At 39.5% G+C, this 19,298-nt stretch overlaps 1 protein-coding gene across 2 annotated transcripts in view; it reads left to right on the forward strand.

Moving 5' to 3' along the window:
* Window positions 1-19,298, forward strand: part of SNCAIP (synuclein alpha interacting protein) — a 103,062-nt gene that overhangs the window by 64,147 nt on the left and 19,617 nt on the right. For both annotated transcript variants that reach the window (XM_068422878.1, XM_068422876.1), the window contains exons 4-8: window positions 374-1,218; window positions 2,871-3,050; window positions 6,092-6,205; window positions 11,461-11,586; window positions 17,433-17,602. In XM_068422878.1, coding sequence (XP_068278979.1) covers window positions 374-1,218; window positions 2,871-3,050; window positions 6,092-6,205; window positions 11,461-11,586; window positions 17,433-17,602 — 1,435 coding nt within the window. The remainder of the gene's footprint in view (window positions 1-373; window positions 1,219-2,870; window positions 3,051-6,091; window positions 6,206-11,460; window positions 11,587-17,432; window positions 17,603-19,298) is intronic.

Genomic DNA, 19,298 nt, shown 5'->3' on the forward strand with positions numbered 1-19,298 from the left:
CTCCCAGAAAACTGTCCTACTCTTGTGATGCATCTCTGTGCAATTAAAAAAAGCAGAGTGCAAACTCGCATAGTTGGGCAGGACCACTGTAAATGCCACTAGGCTATTATTGATGTCCACTACTTGATTAAAACTACTTTATTTTTAAGTGATTACAGTGTATGTCCTATTTGAAGAAAGTTTCTTTTCTGAAGTGTCAAATTCTTCAGCTGTTTTGATAGAGATGCTCTTAAATCTTCTTACATATGAATGTGGCAAGTTATCATGTAATTCTTGTTTCTGGTGTTTGGCCAGGTATATCTTTAAAGCATGCTATATCATTTCACATGTCTGGTAGTAGTCACTTCTAAATCGCATTCCTCTATTTCTCTAGTTTCCAGCAGCAGCTGGAATTGTGGAGTCTCAACTCTTATCGGAAATGCACAGAAACCAACAGGAATTGCAGATGTGTGCAATAAATTCAGACCAGTGAAGAGGGTTTCACCATTAAAGCACCAGCCAGAAAGCTCTGAGAACAATGAAAGTGATGACCAGAAGAACCAGAAGGGAGAACACCAGAAAGGCAGCGATTCTCAATCTGCACCTCCAAATGATGACCAGAGCCCAGGAGAAGGAGAGAGCCTTAAAAGCAAAAACATCGAGCCCGCTGTTCTGCTTGGGGAGGTGGAGCACTATGACCTGGATATGGATGAAATTTTGGATGTGCCTTATATTAAATCAAGCCAGCAACTTATTCCTTTTACAAAGGTAGCTCCTGAGAAAAAAGTTTTGGGTGTATGTTCAACAGTGAATGGTCTTAGTGGCAAGATCTGCTCTGCAGGGAACACAGAGACCTCGCCTGCCAGTGGGACGCAATTCTATGTGCTGTCTCCTGTGAAGGGCTCTCAGCTGAGAAAAACGCAGCCCATTGTCCTTGATCAGCACAAGCATTTAACAGAAGAATTAGAGCTTTCCCAGCCTTTAGTTAAGTGTAGCTCAGTCGACAAGGGCTTCCTCAGGAGAACATTTGTTGATACTCATGCTCACAAAACTGAGAAGACTATGCCAAACTGCCACCTGAGGACTTTCCACCTGCAGACGGCAGTGACAGAAAGCAAGCAGCTAGAGGAACTGAGTATGAACTGGAGCAGTGCAGGGGGTCCAGAAGAGAGGAGCGAAGAGGTGAAAAAAATGAAGAGCATCTTAAACATTGTAAAGGAAGGCCAAATATCATTACTGGTAAGTATCATCTTTTTCATAGAACACATAGAGTAAGGGTGTTCTGTAATGTGATTTATTAACCCAGCAGAGCTGATGAAGTGCATATTTTGAACCGCTGCCCTTTCTATCATGTACACTCCTTAGAAATTGAGCATATGAGCTTCCAAATGGAAAGTTTTAATCTTTAAATCAAATATGTAGCAAAACCAAGATACTAGTTTTATGTGAAGGGGGCCAAGATTGCTGAAATCATATAGAAGGCAGGCATTTTGAGATTACTTAAATATCGAATTTAAATCTTAATTGAGTTTTTCCTTTCACAACATTTGTGGGTTGCTTTGTTCAATTATTGCTGGTTTACCTCGGTTGTTATTTAGGGCTGATGAAGGGAACAGAGGGGCTTCTGTTGTATTCTGCTTATTATTCAGGAGTGTTTATGCTGTCTTGTTGCAGCAGCATTCTCAGGCAGGAGCTTTCTCTAAAGCCTAGTTGCCCTCTGACCCATATGAAGTTTTTTAGTAAATTCTAGCACTGTGATCAGACACTATCAGTGATGGTTTCCAAAGAAACTAGACGCAAGTCAACACAATGATGCAGGGCATGTGATCTTCACTCAGAATGGCTGGTAGAGGCACAGTGAATGTATAAGAACTGGTTTTGTTAGATTTTTTGTTTAGCTTCTCTGTTTACCAGTCTAGCTCAAGCACAAAGGCATGCTATTGACATAGCAGCAAGAACAAAGGCAGATATTCAAAGACTAGACAGAGGCAGAAGAGAATATTAGATTGCACAGTAAGAAATAAAAGCAAATTAAATTCACCTTAAAACAGGAATTGTGGGGGAAAAAAGAGGATGTCATAGATAGATAGATAGATAGATAGAAAGAAAATGCATATTTTTTCCAAACAGGTTGAAACCTCTAAACGAAGTAGGATTATCAAACAGTACTCTGGCAAGTCTGCACAACTCTAGGAGCCAGGAGCCATTGCTACTCCTTAACACTGTCTTCCTTCTTCTGTTTTCCTTCTGGAGTTTCTCAATCCATTTGTTTTGTCTCAAAATTAGATCTGGGCAGTAATAATGTATTAGATCAGGGTTGTGTAGTATTTCGGGTAAATAGTCCACAATTTTTTTAATGAAAACAAGCTATCAAAGAAAAGTCTTCTGTCATGTGTTTTAGCTACATTTTAGTTTGTGCTTAACACAAGATGCCACTTTTGTGATGAGCAAAATTAATCAGGAACTTCTTTTAGAAGTCATAGATACTCTCTGTTCAATTACTCATCAATATAATGAAAAAAGAAAAAAACAAAAAGGAGAGAAATCAAATGCAAAATCGACAGAAATTATGAAAATGTGGGTATTTTGGCAGCTACTTCATTGATCAAACAAAGACTAGTGCAAAGCTACTCAAGGTCTTGCAGTGTATGACAATTGGATGAGAAAGAGAGAAACTACGCAGTGAATCAAGCCAGTGAGCATCCTGCCTCTATCCTTTTGCTAATAGTAGCCAGGTTCTGTATAGTGAAGTTTAAAGCTCCGGGTTTGAGTTAAGAGCATGCCTATGGGGAAACTTCTTTGTATTTGGCTTGTGTCTTGGACTGTGATACTTAATGTTCTGTGTATCTTTTTATCCTTAGTTGTAACTAGCATAATGCCTTTTTCAACAGCCACATTTAGCAGCAGATAATCTGGATAAGATCCATGATGAATGTGACAACAATTTGTTGCATGTAGCAGCATCAAAGGGACATGCAGAATGCCTGCAGCATCTCACTTCTTTGATGGGTGAAGACTGTTTGAATGAGCGAAACATTGAGCAGCTAACTCCAGCTGGATTAGCCATAAAGGTAACTTAGTCTCTGTCTCTACTGTAATGTGACATAAAGGTCATTTAGTTTCTTTCTGCTATGGCAGTAAGTAATGCATCCAGCAGGATGTTATTTTTCGAGCGTTTTGTTAAGTGAGAGCAAAAAGAACTGTTGGCCAGTACCACATAAGCAAATACAAATGGTTTGCAACATTTTATATGTTGTTGTCAATGCATATGCATTAATTTTTAAATTAGTTAACTGACTCTAAAAAACTTGTTATATTTTAAGGAACTTTCATTTAACTCAGACTCAGTTGTTTCTGTAGAGAGCGTAACAGTTTCTTGTTTTTTTACAAATAAAGGCATAATCTTGTAAGACATGTGTGAGAACATGTTTACAAAGCATAAAAAACATCTGATCCACATCTGGAGGTGAAGCTTCTTGGTTGTCTAGAACAATCGCATCAAAGTTAAAATGTACATGTTACAGAACAACCTGTCAGAAACTGCAAAAATTAGTGTCAAAACTTACAGGAAAACTTATTATGTAGGAAACTGTGAAAATTATTGGTGTTGCTGCACCAAACAGCATGCATAAAACATAGTGGTGTACAGGAAGACTGATAATTTAACCATACTGATTCTGGTTCTTTAGTAAGTGAGACTGAACGGTTGAATGTCATTCCTTTTAGCTACTAACTACTGTAAGAAGAAACAAGGAAAGGGATGAAATATAATACAAGAGTTTCTGTTTCTTCCAGTGTTTTATTGTTGTTTGCTTCTTGGGAAAACTTTAGAAACTGACAGAAGACCGGTGGATTCCAACCTGCCAATTTGCATGTTTGAGATATCATTTCAATGACCTAGGGCCCTGGTGCAGGTTTCAGGGTTGGGTTTTTTGTTTATTTTTCTGGAACACATCATATGAATATAAAATTAAATTAATATCTAGGTATACTAATCAAATGCTATTATAAAAGTAAGGTATTTAGTTTCAATACCTTGGCCTGTATCCAAACTGAATAGTTACAGTCTGCCAATTTAAAGTCTTACAGTTTTAGTTGGAAATTGTTTTCCTTTTTTTGTTTTTTTCAACCTAGGTATATAATGTGTTTATAAGACAATAAAACCTTTTGTCTTTTTCTCTGGAAAAGCTGGCTTTTTTAATAATTGCTTCCCTTAGTTTCTGTAATACTTGAGCATGCTTTGACATTCACAGAAAAGTGTATAAATGTAATGGAGTTCTTCATGTAAGTGAGTGTGCTCAGGCCCAAGTATTTCTAATGATGACCTGCATGGCTGGACTTGTCCTGGATCACTGCAAAGTTTTGTGAAAGCCTCAAAGTAATCTGGCATTACTAAACTTTGTAGCTCTTGATCCTTACTCCTAAAGTGGTTTTGCACACTGATAGAATGGACTTTATTCTTTCGCTCTTACTTTATACCATTGTAACTCCCATAATGTTGCACCATATGGGACGTGCACCTATGTTCCACAAGAATGATGACTATCAGAATGGAAGAAAACTTGTATGCAGGAACATAAATTTCCATGGAAGAGAATTTCTCAGTAAGGAATGAATTAATTAAAACTAATTATTTTGATTCAAGACCTCTTTCTGACTTTGAGCTATAAACTAGAGAGTGAAAATGTAGCATTATGTTATGGCCAGTCATACTGGCATATTGATAGTTTATTTTAACTAATGTGGAGAAATCCTTTCCACATTAGCACAATTATCTTATTTAGCAGGCACTTAATTTTATTAATTCTCTACATTAATTTTAAAAATAAAAAAATATTTTACTCAGTTGTCATACAAAGGAAAGTAAAATAAAAAATTATTAGTTAGTCATGCTTACTAATATTTGAACCCAAATATGACAAGGAGGATTTTTCTAGCGTAATAAAAAGCATACAAGTAGTTGCATTGTTTTACTTCATTACTGAAATTGAGAGAAATAAATGAAAGTAAGTAAAGTAAAATGGTGTGCATTTTTGTGTTTATATACGTACATTACACATGGAAGGAATAAGACAAATATCAAATAAATTTTATTCCAATTTTTCTTTCTCCCATATAATTTTAAATGGGTTAATATTTATTACGTTCTTCTCCTTGTTTTTATAACAATAAAAATGAAACTTGACATGCATATTTCTTCCCTTCTCGTGATAGCTTTTTCCATTTTATGCACACAAACAGCTTTTTACATTATGTATGTTGACCTCTGTGAGGTTTTGACTGAGCAATTGTAATACTTGTTTCAGCTATAAAGAATATAATCGCCTTTATGAACATGAGAGTTAAAAAATGTGGTACGAGCCGGCCAGAATGTAGGTCATGCCAAACTGCATTTACCAAGGTACCATCACTGAAAAGGGATGACAGCAAGAGAAGTTGCTAAAAACTCTTGCCTTTACAGTGAGCCACAAGCATGCTCTGAAGAAAATGTTATCTGTTTCTACAGCATCTACATTCCACTTCACACTAACTTGCAAACTACTGGGAATGTGCATAGCAGCTTGGGAATCTTGAGACTAGGCTCTAAAAGGTGTTCAGGGCAAGAACCACCTCCTTGTTTGTGTTTCAACAATATCTATTACACATAGATCCTAATCCATGAGGATTAGGTGTTCAGATACTACATACATTGGAATAACTTAAGAAGCATGCATTTAATTAGTGATCAATGAAGACTTGAGTTTGTAGAGAAACTGCTCACTCTGCTCCAGCAAATCATCTCATTTAGTCATTGAGCCTTGCTCTACAAGTAATGGAAACAGAACTACGGTTTTGCTCTGAACAATCTAAGAGTAAGGGTCAGATTGTGTATGTAATACTATTTGACTGCCACTTTTGCATTGCCAGTTTTGCTGTATTCAATAGCCAAACTATAACTGATCCAGGACAGCAAGATAAACAAGTGCATTACATGAGAGCGATAAAAGAACACATTTTCAAACAAACTGGTATTTCATAACATTTTAATAATTCTGATAAGCTTTTCCCTGTTTGTAGATGTGTTTAGAACTGAAAGAGCTGGAATTTAAGATTTTTTTTTTCATTTGTTTAGAATGGTCAGCTGGAGTGCGTTCGGTGGATGGTGAGCGAAACAGAAGCTATTGCAGAATTAAGTTGCTCAAAAGACCACCCAAGCCTTATTCATTATGCAGGTTGCTATGGCCAGGTATGACTTTGATTTACTTTTTCAAATAAATTACTTAGATATTCATACAAGAATTTCAATTTAAAGCATCTTTGTAATTTTGTGGCTTTTAATTACAGGTCTTCTTCATTAGTTCAAATATAGCAAAATCTTTTCCCATTTAATTTGTGTATTTTTTTCAGTATTTTCCCTCTTAAGTCTTTTTTTTTTTTAAGCTTTAAGTAATGGCTAGGAGAAGATTAGCTGGCATATTAGGCCAAGCCATCAATCCCAAGAACACCTAGAACACCTAGGGAGATTAGCTGTTGTGATCGCTAGGAGACTCCTAGGACACATCAGAAAATTGTCAAACATTTTGGGATAGTTCACAGCTTCTTTCCAGGAGAGACTAATCTCAAAATATTTTGGCAAATTGTGAAAATTTAGGAATTCAGTATATTCAAGTGAAGTGTGGTGAAACTTGAACATCACCTGTCTACTCTAGCCAGTTTTATTGAGAATTACATATAAAAATATGTTGTAAACCAATCCTGTTCCACACCTAACTTATCTATAAATCTCATTATGAGAAACCGCAGAAGTACAGCATTTCGGTGCTTTGCTAATGTCTGGGGAAACATATGCCACTCAATTGCATCACATTCTCTTCCCACAAAGTCTGTTTTTCATAAGTAGACCTTGCAATAACCCCTCTTCAAAAGACCTTCTCCAGAATCTACTACACAAGGAATAGTGATCAGTTTTTCTTCTCTAATCTCTTTGGCAGATGGGCCACTTTATCACCCAGTTTCTTCAACAGACATTAAGGATAAATGCAGAAAACCCACTATTTTTGTGCTAATGCTTTTTTTCTCTTACAAGAGAACAAGCAAAATGTAACCACTAAGAAAATTATCTTTTTCTTCCCTGTACAAGTGTAGTTGTCTCATTCAATGCCATACAATTATTGTGGCATGATTCTGCTGTTAACTGATCCCGTCCAAGCATGAATTTACTGGAAGGGGAGGGAAAGTGAGGGGACCGGTTTGGAAGGCTATGGAGCTGAAAGTCTACCCTTTCTCCTACTGTTTCCATAGGCACACAGACACCCTTGTATTCATGCTGTGCAAAGACCTCCATTGCCTTTTCTCCACTCACCTACTATGCAAATGTTGCTGGTGCAAGTTAGGACCCAGCTGGATATATGGATTGATTGTGTCCTGCTTTCTGTAGCAATTTGGGCCTGTAAACCTAGCACTGAATATAGGGAGGCTGGGAGCCAGATCAGAACCTGATTCAAGAAAGGCATGTTTGCTACTGGGAAGAAAAAGTTTGGAAATGAAAGTTTCGTGTGAACTTGCATTCATATCTTCAGTTGATTAGCCCAATTTCATTCTCATCTCTAAAGATATTTATACAAACTAAATCCAGTGAAGCTTTTTTTTTTTTCAGTGAGCTATGCTGTCTACTGCCAGGAACAGATCTGGCACACTTTATCTAGATTCTTTTCAGAGCAGGACGGAAGCTCTACCAGTTAAGAAACACCAGCTACAATCAGCCACCCATGAAATTTAAAAAGGTGATATGTAAATTGCTGCCAAATTTTCTTATTTGGCTGAATGCCAAAGGAAGTTGACATGTAATGTCAATTATCTTTTTTTTTTTTTTATAATCCATAAACATCTTGCAAACATGAGGGAATGTTGAGGCTGAAAGGATGCCAGACTATCTTACCCAACTATGTTAAGAAGAAAAAAACTTTGAGAAATTCAAATGCATAGCTGGTGCTATCCTCGAAGCTTTAATTTATTTTGCCATTACTTACATGAGAGATAATCCATGTAAACACTGGTCTTGGCAGAATTACAAGAGTAATATTTTTACAAGGAAGACCTGTTATTGAATCATTTTCCGAAAGAGTCAGTCCATCCACTGTTTCCACAGGCATTAGGCATGCGCACCATATTTTTCTTCAATAAATATAATTTAGAATGGACAGCAAAAGGGACTTCATAGCCAAGCTCCTATGTTAAAGGTCATCGAACTACAGTCATGGCCTGACTCCAAAGATGTCTCAACAATATTATATTTGTCAAATGAGAGAGGGACCACATAAGTTCATCTGATGGAAGAGGAGAAGAGCTTAAAGTCAACCTGTAGCCTGATCAGCATGCTTCCTATCAAGGGCTTCTTTAAGCATGAGATTATGCAAGAAGCAGCTATGGTTGTTGGCAGGCCTCTCCATGCCAGGCATAAGTCATGGGTAGATGGCAGATTGTGTATCAGCTCTGTCTGGCACAGTCACTTGTGACAGGAAGGAGATGGTTGTGCAGTCCTAGGTGCACATAGTAGGTCCTAAGAGCTTCACAGGGCTGTAATTTCTTTCCAACGTGGATGTTGTGATAGCATGGACTGCACAGGTAAGAGGCAGAGGGTAGGGAAAGCCAAGGGTTTGTTGCCTCTGAGCTACAGAGAGTCTAGGAGGACTTCGGGGAACCAGAGCTACAGCATAACTGGGAACCTAGCAGGGGTTCTGTGCACCACTTGGCGGTGGTGTAGTGCTGGTGAGCGCAGTGGGGAGGAGTGTGAGACATTCAGATATGCAGATGCCTAATAACACACCCTTTTTGCACCTCAGGATGTTTACCTTTCAGTCTAATGTCATTTTTTGCAAGGATAAGGTGTTGTTTTCACTTGCTTCTACTCCTCTGCTGTGAAGGGATACGGGGAAGGGCAGCTTATTTAATTAATATCAAGCGATGGGGCTAGGATTAGCTGTAGAGTCAGTCTCTTCACCATGCTAATCCTTCCATTTGCAGTCCATTTAATAATTTAAATGGTCTTTGTTATTTGTTCTTTCTGTTCCAAAAGCCAGCTGATGGAGCCAAAGTCTGCAGCCTGTCCCAAAACAGAAATTACATATTGTGACATTTTCCCAGAATCTTTTTTTGGGAAGGTTTGAGTTATTGTAGGTCTAGAATATGCCAGAGGGATGTTAACCACTGCTACAACATAAGACCATTGTAAGTCTTAAAATTGTTGGATATACTGAATAATTCATCAGTATTTATCAGTTCCTGTTACAAAGCAAATATGTTATTATTTTCCATTATCTTGATCTCATGAATTTTCTTATTATCCTTCATTTTTTCTGAATAAATTGAGTTGATGACTATAAACTCATTCCTAAGAACACTTTTCCTCCAAATACATAATGTGTTACTAAAGTGATATATGATATATTTTGATATATGAAGTTTTCATTTTTTCTGGATGTAAGTGAAGAAAATAGTTGGTGGGTTCTTTTGTCAAGGATACGTTTGTTAAAAAACAGTAATTTGAGAGAAACAGAAACTGTTTGAGTAGGCCTCTGCTGATGCACAGACAGCCTAAGTACAGATGATTGCATTTAGCCATTCAGGCACTTGATTTCCGTGTTGATAAGATAAATGACTGGAAAGCATCATTTACTCCAGGCTGATTGTGATCATAAAATTACAGAACATGCTTAACGTTCTGGTCCCTATTATGTTCCAAAGAAATATACGATGTCAAAGCTGTAGTTGTCTTCCAATTCTGCAGAGGAGTTTTGCTAAAATGTTTTTCTTTTAATTATTAAAACATAAGGGCAATTCATAGGAGTAGTGTAATCCTTCTTCACTGCTGGCCAACACTGCAGGCATCTCAAGAAATTGCTCGAAAGTATTTTAAAAGGAATATGTGATCTGAAGTCATCTCTTCATGCTGGCTGTCAGCTGTACTGGGCATTCAGCCAAGGAAAAGTAAAAATACCTATCCCTTCACGCTCTAATAAAAACAAAACTGCTGTTCAAGTGGAAATATGAAGAAGGTAAGTTCCAGACAGACTCGCCTTCTGAAGTAGTAAGCAGAGATCCAGGTGTTTGAATGGGCAGAATCATTTGGAGAAGACCTGAACGAGTCCAAGGATCCATCTCCTTTTCCTTGACATTAAAATTTCTATGGTACTTTAATAGCAAAAAAAAGTTTTATACCCAAGGTTCCTAGCTAGAATTTCCTTTCGCCATTTTTATTCTTTCTTTCGTACCTGATTACTGCTCAGAGTCCTAGACATGCTTTCAGTACTGTTTTATTTAGGTACACTTCACTTTTACAGACCCACGTATCTAACAGTGGGCGATTATGTACTTGTGTATCGGAAGCTACTAAAGTGTGGCAGGTTAAGTCTGTACGTTGGTGTTTGCCTCACCAGCACTAGAAACTACAAAGACCTTTTAAACTAGAGCTCCTAGCCAGTATAACACATGATAGATGTCAGTGGGAGGTAATAAAAAATATGTGTTTAAATAAAAAGTTTTAAGCTAGAAAGTAATTTATTCTTTTCAGCTAAACTGAAAGTACAGCTATAGTCAGCTACCCTTTAATGGACTTCACTTTTTAATGTAATCTATAGATTTATTCTAGATTTTCAATATGTATCACATTCAGCAGGGTGCAATGAAATTTAATCTGGAGAGGCATGGAAAATTTCTAGAGAGAAGAAGATTTTGCCAAATAAACCTGCTGGGGAAAATGAGAAATAAAATAAGCTTAGTGCACATACATAAACTCTCCATTGTTAGAAAAGAATACCCATATAAATGTGTATTACACCTGCATACGCACATGAAAAGTGATGTTAAAAATAATTAGGTTGGCGCCTCAGTTTTGACTTCCAGACCTTCTCTTGCAAGTTTTATGATCCAAGTCTCCCATCCTTCCCAACATGCAGGCACATACAAATGGTCCATTAGTCAATACACTGAGAGTTCAGCATAGAGAGATTTCCTCATTTTAGTTGTGTTGCTTCTCCTATTGCACAACAGTGCAGAGCTGGGGCGTGATGATAGATTTGAAGAATCTAACTGCTCAGATCTATGATCTGCACATACTCCTGTTTTAATTTTCCAAAGAGGCTTGTGAAGTTTCACCAAATTTCACAAGCCGATTTTCAGATTGACACACAGGCTGTTCTGCCTCAGATCTCCTCTCCGACATACAGGCGTGCAACCTTTTTAATGTACAGTTTCTCAGAATGTGTTACAGTACTCATATTTTTCCTATTATGTCTGTTTTATAAAACAAATAAAGTATTTTGGCTTATTTCCTTGGGGATAAAAAAACAACAGAGGCAGACCCATGATACACTAAGTCCTACAAAGAGAGACTGAAAAGAGGGAATTATTGGACAGTGTTGCTAACAGATGATAGTACCAGTATTCCTCTAGTACACGTAGCTTTTCATTATTTCTTATCTTTTATGATGTCTCTTTCCCTAGGAGAAAATCCTTCTGTGGCTTCTTCAGTTTATGCAAGAACAAGGGATTTCACTGGATGAAGTTGACCAGGATGGAAATACTGCTGTTCACATAGCTGCTCAACATGGCTATCTAGGTTGCATACAGGTAGAGTGATAGCTATATCAGAAACCTCTTTACATCAAACTTGAATGACAGCAACCACTAAAATTATTATAGGAGATCTTACAAGTGGGAATAATTATTGATACATTAAAATATACTAGAAGGAAGAACTCTAAACCAGTAGGACTCAGACTGAAATACCAAAAAGCTCTGGTTTTTGGATTCTATACTCAGTTATGCTTTTGTTAACCTAAAGTAACTGTTGTATTGCAAGAAGAAAGTATGATTATATTGTTTATACCTTATGTGGCTAATGTATGTATGTTTTTATGTTACAAAAGGGCAGCCGGTGTAAAAGTGCGATCTCTTCTTACTGTTCTGATGTTTTCCTTCTGTTTCTTTTTCCAATTAATAGTTGTAGCTCTCCAGGTTAGGGGAAGTCTAACAGATAAGTTTCTTTTATGTTGAAGGATTTCCACCTGGAGTAAACCATCCTTTCCAGACTTGTGATCTTTGAGTGTGTCTATGCTAAACAATGCAGCATGATGGTGATTTCTAATTCTTAATGAATCAGCTTGGCCACTGAAAACAATATAATTCCATTGTATAGTGCTGCTGAAAAGGGTAATTTGTCCTGCTGAGAAGGTTTACACAGCTACAGTACTTTTGGGAGCCAGAGCTGAAAAAACTAGTTTGGATACCACTGTACAGTACCAGTGTTCAGCGCAGACATACCTAAAAAGCTGTAGGGTTGAACTGGATGGCTAGGTGAAGTGTCTCAATTTTGTGTTAAATTCCAGGTGTACGCTCCGTCCATCAAAGTTACTAAAACCATTAGTCACACGAGTACCTTTCAGTATTTGGTGTTGTCATCACTTTGAGTGAAAGCTCTCTGGAGAAGAAATGATAATAAAATTATTCCAGGAGATTGCAGAAAGGTATTTGAGACACAAATTACTCATTGGAGAAGGACAGATAAAAGAATAAATAACCACATGGCAGAAAGACTAGAAATAGAAATAAAGGTGATCAAGTCAGGTAAGGGAGGAAAACATGTCTAAGAAGGAGTAGTAATTCTCAGAGTCTAAGGGCTCAGATATGTATCAATAAACATTTTAATCCTATTAACACATATGAACTGATCCACAACATGTCTTAGGCCACTGCAAATACAGAAGGTTTGTATTAGTTCAACCCTAAAAGAAATACAGCTAGTTAATTCTCATTAGCTAACCTCTTCAAAGAGCTAAATATATTTGTGCACATTGTTATGTTGAATCTGCAGATGCCTACCTGCTTATTATTATTATAACAGTCTGTTTATATATCACAGAATCACAGAATCAGAGAATCACAGAATGTTAGGGATTGGAAGGGACCTCGAAAGATCATCTAGTCCAATCCCCCTGCCGGAGCAGGATTACCTAGACCATATCACACAGGAACGCGTCCAGGCGGGTTTTGAATGTCTCCAGAGAAGGAGACTCCACAACCTCTCTGGGCAGCCTGTTCCAGTGTTCAGTCACCCTCACCGTAAAGAAGTTTTTCCTCATATTTATGTGGAACCTCCTGTGTTCCAGCTTGCACCCATTGCCCCTTGTTCTGTCAAGGGATGTCACTGAGAAGAGCCTGGCTCCATCCTCATGACACTTGCCCTTTACATATTTATAACCATTAATGAGGTCACCCCTCAGTCTCCTCTTCTCTAAGCTAAAGAGACCCAGCTCCCTCAGCCTCTCCTCATAAGGGAGATGTTCCACCCCCTTAATCATCTTTATGGCTCTGCGCTGGACTCTCTCTAGCAGTTCCCTGTCCTTCTTGAACTGAGGGGCCCAGAACTGGACACAATATTCCAGATGTGGCCTCACCAGGGCAGAGTAGAGAGGGAGGAGAATCTCTCTTGACCTACTAACCACACCCCTTCTAATACACCCCAGGATGCCATTGGCCTTCTTGGCCACAAGGGCACACTGCTGGCTCGTGGTCATCCTGCTGTCCACTAGGACCCCCGGATCCCTTTCCCCTACGCTGCTCTCCAACAGGTCTGTCCCCAACTTGTACTCATACCTGGGGTTGTTCTTGCCCAGATGCAGGACTCTACACTTGCCCTTGTTATATTTCATTAAGTGTCTCCCCTCCCAGCTCTCCAGCCTGTCTAGGTCCCTCTGAATGGCTGCGCAGCCTTCCGGTGTGTCAGCCACTCCTCCCAGTTTTGTGTCATCAGCGAACTTGCTGACAGTACACTCTATTCCCTCATCCAAGTCATTAATGAATATGTTGAATAGTACTGGTCCCAGTACCGACCCTTGAGGGACTCCGCTAGACACAGGCCTCCATCTGAACTCTGTCCCATTGACCACCACTCTCTGGCTTCTTTCCTTCAGCCAGTTCACAATCCACCTCACTACCCGATCATCCAGACCACACTTCCTCAGTTTAGCTGCAAGGATGCTGTGGGAGACCGTGTCAAACGCTTTACTGAAATCAAGATAGACCACATCCACAGCTTTACCATCATCTATCCACTGGGTTATGTCCTCATAAAATGCTATGAAGTTGGTTAAGCATGACTTCCCCTTGGCGAAGCCATGTTGACTGCCCCTAATGATCCCCCTATCCTTGATGTGTCTAGAGACAGCACCAAGAACAAGTTGTTCCATCACCTTTCCGGGGATGGAGGTGAGGCTGACTGGTCTATAGTTACCCGGGTCCTCCTTCTTGCCCTTTTTGAAGACTGGAGTGACATTCGCTTTCCTCCAGTCCTCAGGCACCTCTCCCGTTGCCCACGACTTAGCAAAGATGATGGAGAGTGGCCTAGCAATGACTTCCGCCAGCTCCCTCAGCACCCGCGGGTGCATCCCATCAAGGCCCATGGATTTATGGACGTCCAGGTTGCTTAATTGGTCCCTGACCCAGCCCTCATCAACCAAGGCAGATTCCTCCTCTATCCTGACTTCTCCTGGGGCCTCAGGGGTCCGGGGCTCCTCAGGACAGCCTCCAGCAGTATAGACTGAGGCAAAGAAAGCATTCAGTAACTCTGTCTTCTTTTTATCCTCTGTCTCCAGGGCCCCCACCTCATTCATCAGTGGGCCTACATAGCCTCTAGTGTTGGTTTTACCTGCAATGTATTTGAAGAAGCCCTTTCTGTTGTCCTTGACCTCTCTTGCAAGGTTTAATTCCAAGGAGACCTTAGCTTTCCTAGTTGCCTCCCTAACTGGACACAGAGAAGACATAACTCCATAAAAGCCAGTTTGAGAGTCTCACCCAATAAAAAATGAAAAACAAGTGACAGTTGAGCTGAGTGAATAGACTTGAAAAGAACACAGACAAATAGATTTGGAGGACATGACCATCTCTGCTTTTTCTCATTGATGGGACGTGTCTTTCTTTTAAAGATATCAAGAATGGACCCTGTACAAACTCTTAAGAGAATAAAATAAACAAATCATCACATCTGTGCTAAATTTAGAGTTTTTATTATTGTATTGTAGACAATTGCTATGATCAGCTGGAAAAAGGTGGATAGAAGGAATGTTCGTGATTTACTGGTGAGGAGCACCATTGTGGTAGGGTGTGTGCTTAGGGTTGCTAACTCAACAGTTCTTCATCAAGATGTACAATGCATTTGAAGGAGAGAGTAGATGATTTTGAACAGAGTGATGACATCTGCAGGCTGTTTTCATGGATAAAACTAAACCAAAAAGAGAATAGCCCTGCTTTCCCCATGAAGAATGAACCTTGATAAATGGCTTAGAATTCTCAATATTATTTTATTGTAGATAAATGTACAAATCAACAAGTGTTTTGTGTTGAAGTGAAGCCGTGAGAAATAAATCATGAAAATATCTAATGACAACAAAAATAAACAATGTTAGTATTGTCACTTCATTAACACCTCACAGTCTTAAGTGTTAATGTTTTGTTGTGCTGTGAAACAAAATAAGCCCTCTGCCCAGTTAGCTTATGGTCTAATTTAAAACAATGTACAGTGAATGATCTGGTGAAAAGAAAGAAGCAATAAAGGAGGCAGGGAGATTATAAGTATCAGTACAAAAGATGGAAGGTCACAGGCTCTCAGTGATTCCCTGGCCCTCTCATTCACTGTGTTTATGAGCAGGTGACACTCTATCATGTTCCAAACTATAAGATTGCTTTCTGCAGGGTCATAATGCTCCTTCTTTATTTTCTTTATTGATGAATTAAACCAAATTCATTGACATGAAATGCAGTGCAAAACTGTTCATAAGTTTCCTTTTTGTATAGAATTAGCAGGACCAGACAGACTGCCATTCTTCTTTTCTGTCAGCAGATGTAGAGGTCATTCTGCCTGCTGTTTTGAGTCAACAAGGCCACTCCAATCCTCAGTGGCTTACCAGCTCTGTTTGGATAAGTCAACCAAGAGCTCAGCCACACAATTCCTCTTCTGCATGTGTATGTGTAATGTTAATGATGATGTAGTTTTTGGATGCATTATGATTTTGTTCAGAATTTTTTCCAAAGTGCTATGAGCAATGTGTGTGTGGACATTGCTGAGAATGTTTAGGCTCTCCAGTAAAGTGAATAGTACATAACACTGATTTGATTATCACAAATAGATCAGAAAGAGTGAAGGTTTGATCTCTTCTTGCTTCAGTTATTGGATGTCTTGAGGTCAGCCTGACAGAACTCCTTTTGTCCTTACAATGCTCTAGATTCAAGACCCAGAGGTAACTCAAATGTCATGCTTACAGCCTGGACAGTTCTCCAGCAACAAGCCAGGGTTCTCTGCTAGCACCATAACACAGGGGTATACATCAGAGTATAAGCCATTATTTTTCTTAAAGACTAAAAGCTGACACATACTTGAGTATCTCTTTAAAAGAAAATAGGGGGCAACCAAGCAAGTGCAAAGCAATGAGACTTTTTTCAGCATGAAAAAAAAAAAAAACAAACCCCCAAAAACCCCAGCCAGACTGAAAAAGTCATTGTACAGATTTCTTTCTGCAAAAAGACGTTTGTGCCTGTCTGACCTAAAGGAGTTGTTGGAAAGTATCTGCCATACCTTTCATATCCAAACATCACTTGGCTAAGGAATCAGGACATTGAAGCTGCTGTGTTGAGTGTTTTAAACTCAGGGATTCTGCTGTGGTAGGAAACTGAGAGCTAAACCACAAAAGGAGTCAGCAAATATTGTAGCAAAGACATTCCTAAAATGAGATTCTAAGGGTGTGTTGCAATGCCCTGCAGTGCAGAGATCCCAAGAACAGCAGACACCAGACCTGGTAAGCCATTACAGCTCATCACCACCCTTTATAAACTGGCCAGCAATGTGTTCACACTGCCCTGGACCCTGATGTTATCTAGCACAGAAGTCCTTTGAATTGCACTTGCTTGTGTCTTCTTTGCTAGGTCTACCATGTGCAAAGTTACCACAACAATGTTCAGTAATGCATAGGCAGATACCTTTGAAAAATTTATTACTGTGGCTCAGGAGAGAATCAATGGGTGCCTAAATGTAAGTCCTCTGTTTTCTTTTGGTGATCCCACTCACTGTATGAATGCTACAAGTCATGCTATGCTGTACAAACAAATGAACAGAAACCAAATTGATTGAGTAGAACTGCAAGGGAAGAGGAATAATATAGTCTTTTTATAGTCCTTCTGAACTACAGCTCACTCTTCTGTGTTATCCTTGCACCTGAGTGATAGATTTTTGTGGTATGTGTTTTGAGTTCAGGGTGCATACAGACTTGTCAGTGACTGATTTTTAAAAATGATTGGCTTAGACCAACATTTTTAAACATGATATTCAGCAGTGCTTTGTGTCCAGCCGTTCTTGTGGTTGACCAGAAGTCACAGCAGAGACTTAACACTTACAGGTGTCTATGTTTCCTTTTGTGTTCTTACAGACATTGGTTGAATATGGAGCAAATGTCACCATGCAAAACCACGTGGGAGAGAAACCCTCACAAAGTGCTGAGCGACACGGGCACACCATGTGTTCCCGCTACTTAGTAGTTGTGGAGACATGTATGTCATTGGCCTCTCAGGTTGTCAAGCTAACTAAGCAGCTGAAGGAGTAAGTGTTTCGTTGTTAGCAGAGGGATCATTCTTAAAACAATATCTTACTTTGTCTTCAATTTATTACCAGTGACTGTTTTCTGCTTCTTATATATGATATTTTAAAGTCATATTTCTACCTTATTTCTCCACTCTTCCCTGCTCTCAAGCATTTGCCCCTTTGCCTTTAGCAGCTCAGTTTTTTGGCTGTTCTCTTTGTGGCAGTTTGCTGTGAACATAGATGAAGGGAGTGGGAAAGGATATGTATGAAGTGATGCAGTTCCTTTTCTCTTCGCATACCTTGGGATCATATCATTGCAGATCATAATTTCTGTTCGCATAGCATGCTTTTATATACAGTGAGTGGCTCTTCCCAGTTCCAGTGCTGGGTGTTGATGCTGGGAGGAATAATGGAAATAGTAGTTGGAGGGGGTTTTTTGGAATTCGAAGGTCACCAAAGCCCACAATGGCTACTCAGAAAATATCTTATGTTCTGTTTTTAATTCATAGGAGTGGGTTTTAATATTTTAGTATGGTTTTTAATAAATGGTCTGTAAAGAGCCTGTTATTTTGAAACATGAATTTATGCAATTGCTTTCTTTTATTATAGGTGCAATTACTGTGACTTTTGCATGTCAATAGGCTCAATAAGATAAGACTTTTAGAAACCATCAGCACTGACCAGACATTGTTCCAACTTAGATGCATGATCAAGAGATTGTCAGCTACCACAAGCCATGAAAATGGCTTCTGACGATCCCATGTTTAGAGAACACCGTATAATTTTATGCAAGCAGCATGTGGGTAATAGTACCGGGTATAAATTAAAAGACTGTTAGCAGGGGAGCTGCAGAGGTGGCCTCTGTGAGAACAGGTGAGGGGCTGCCCTTTGCCGGACACAACTGGTTCCATCTGGCTCCACAACAGACCCACTGCAGGACACAGCTAAGCCCATCAACGAAGTTGGTGACACCTCTGTGAAAACATATTTGTGAAAGGGCAGAAAATGCCAGAGCAGAGGGGGGAACAGAAGAGTGACAGAGCTAACAGCAAGGTCGGAGGTGCACCATGGTGGAGCAGGCTCACCCCCAAAGGGACTGTGGCCCATGGAGCACTGATGCTAGAACAGGTACACCCCTTGAAAGGACTGCAGCCCATGGATAAGCCCACACCAGAACCAGTGCTTCCCCAAATGGACTGCAGCCTGTAAAGGACCCACACTAGAGCACAGGAAAGCATGAGAAGAAGAAAGCAGCAGAGAGAATCTGCTACATGAACCCTGACCTGTGCTGCTCGTTGCCTCACTGAAAAGAGTGGGTGTAACCTGCAGCGATGACAAGAAGGGAAGAGAGGTGTCTGGAGTGAAGCCTGAGAATGGGGGAGAAGAGGAGCTTGGAGTGCAGATGAATCTGGGAGTGAAGTTGGGGAAAGGGGAGGATCGGTGTTTTAAATGTCTATTCTTTTTTGTTTCCCAATACCTGAATCAATAATGAAATATTTATGCTAATTGGCAATGAATTAAGTTAAATTCCCCTAATTGAGACTCTTTTGCCAATGACAGTAATTGGTAAGTGATCTCCCTGTCTTTATCTTGACCAAGGAGCTTTTTTGCCTCTGTTCTTCCTATTTTCTGCCCTCATCCCACTGAGGGATAGGGGGAGTGGGAGACCAGCTGTATGGGTGCTTGGCTGCCAGCTGGGGCCATCGCTTTACAG

Source organism: Nyctibius grandis, chromosome Z, assembly GCF_013368605.1.
Source record: "Nyctibius grandis isolate bNycGra1 chromosome Z, bNycGra1.pri, whole genome shotgun sequence".
Classification (NCBI taxonomy): Eukaryota; Metazoa; Chordata; class Aves; order Nyctibiiformes; family Nyctibiidae; genus Nyctibius; species Nyctibius grandis.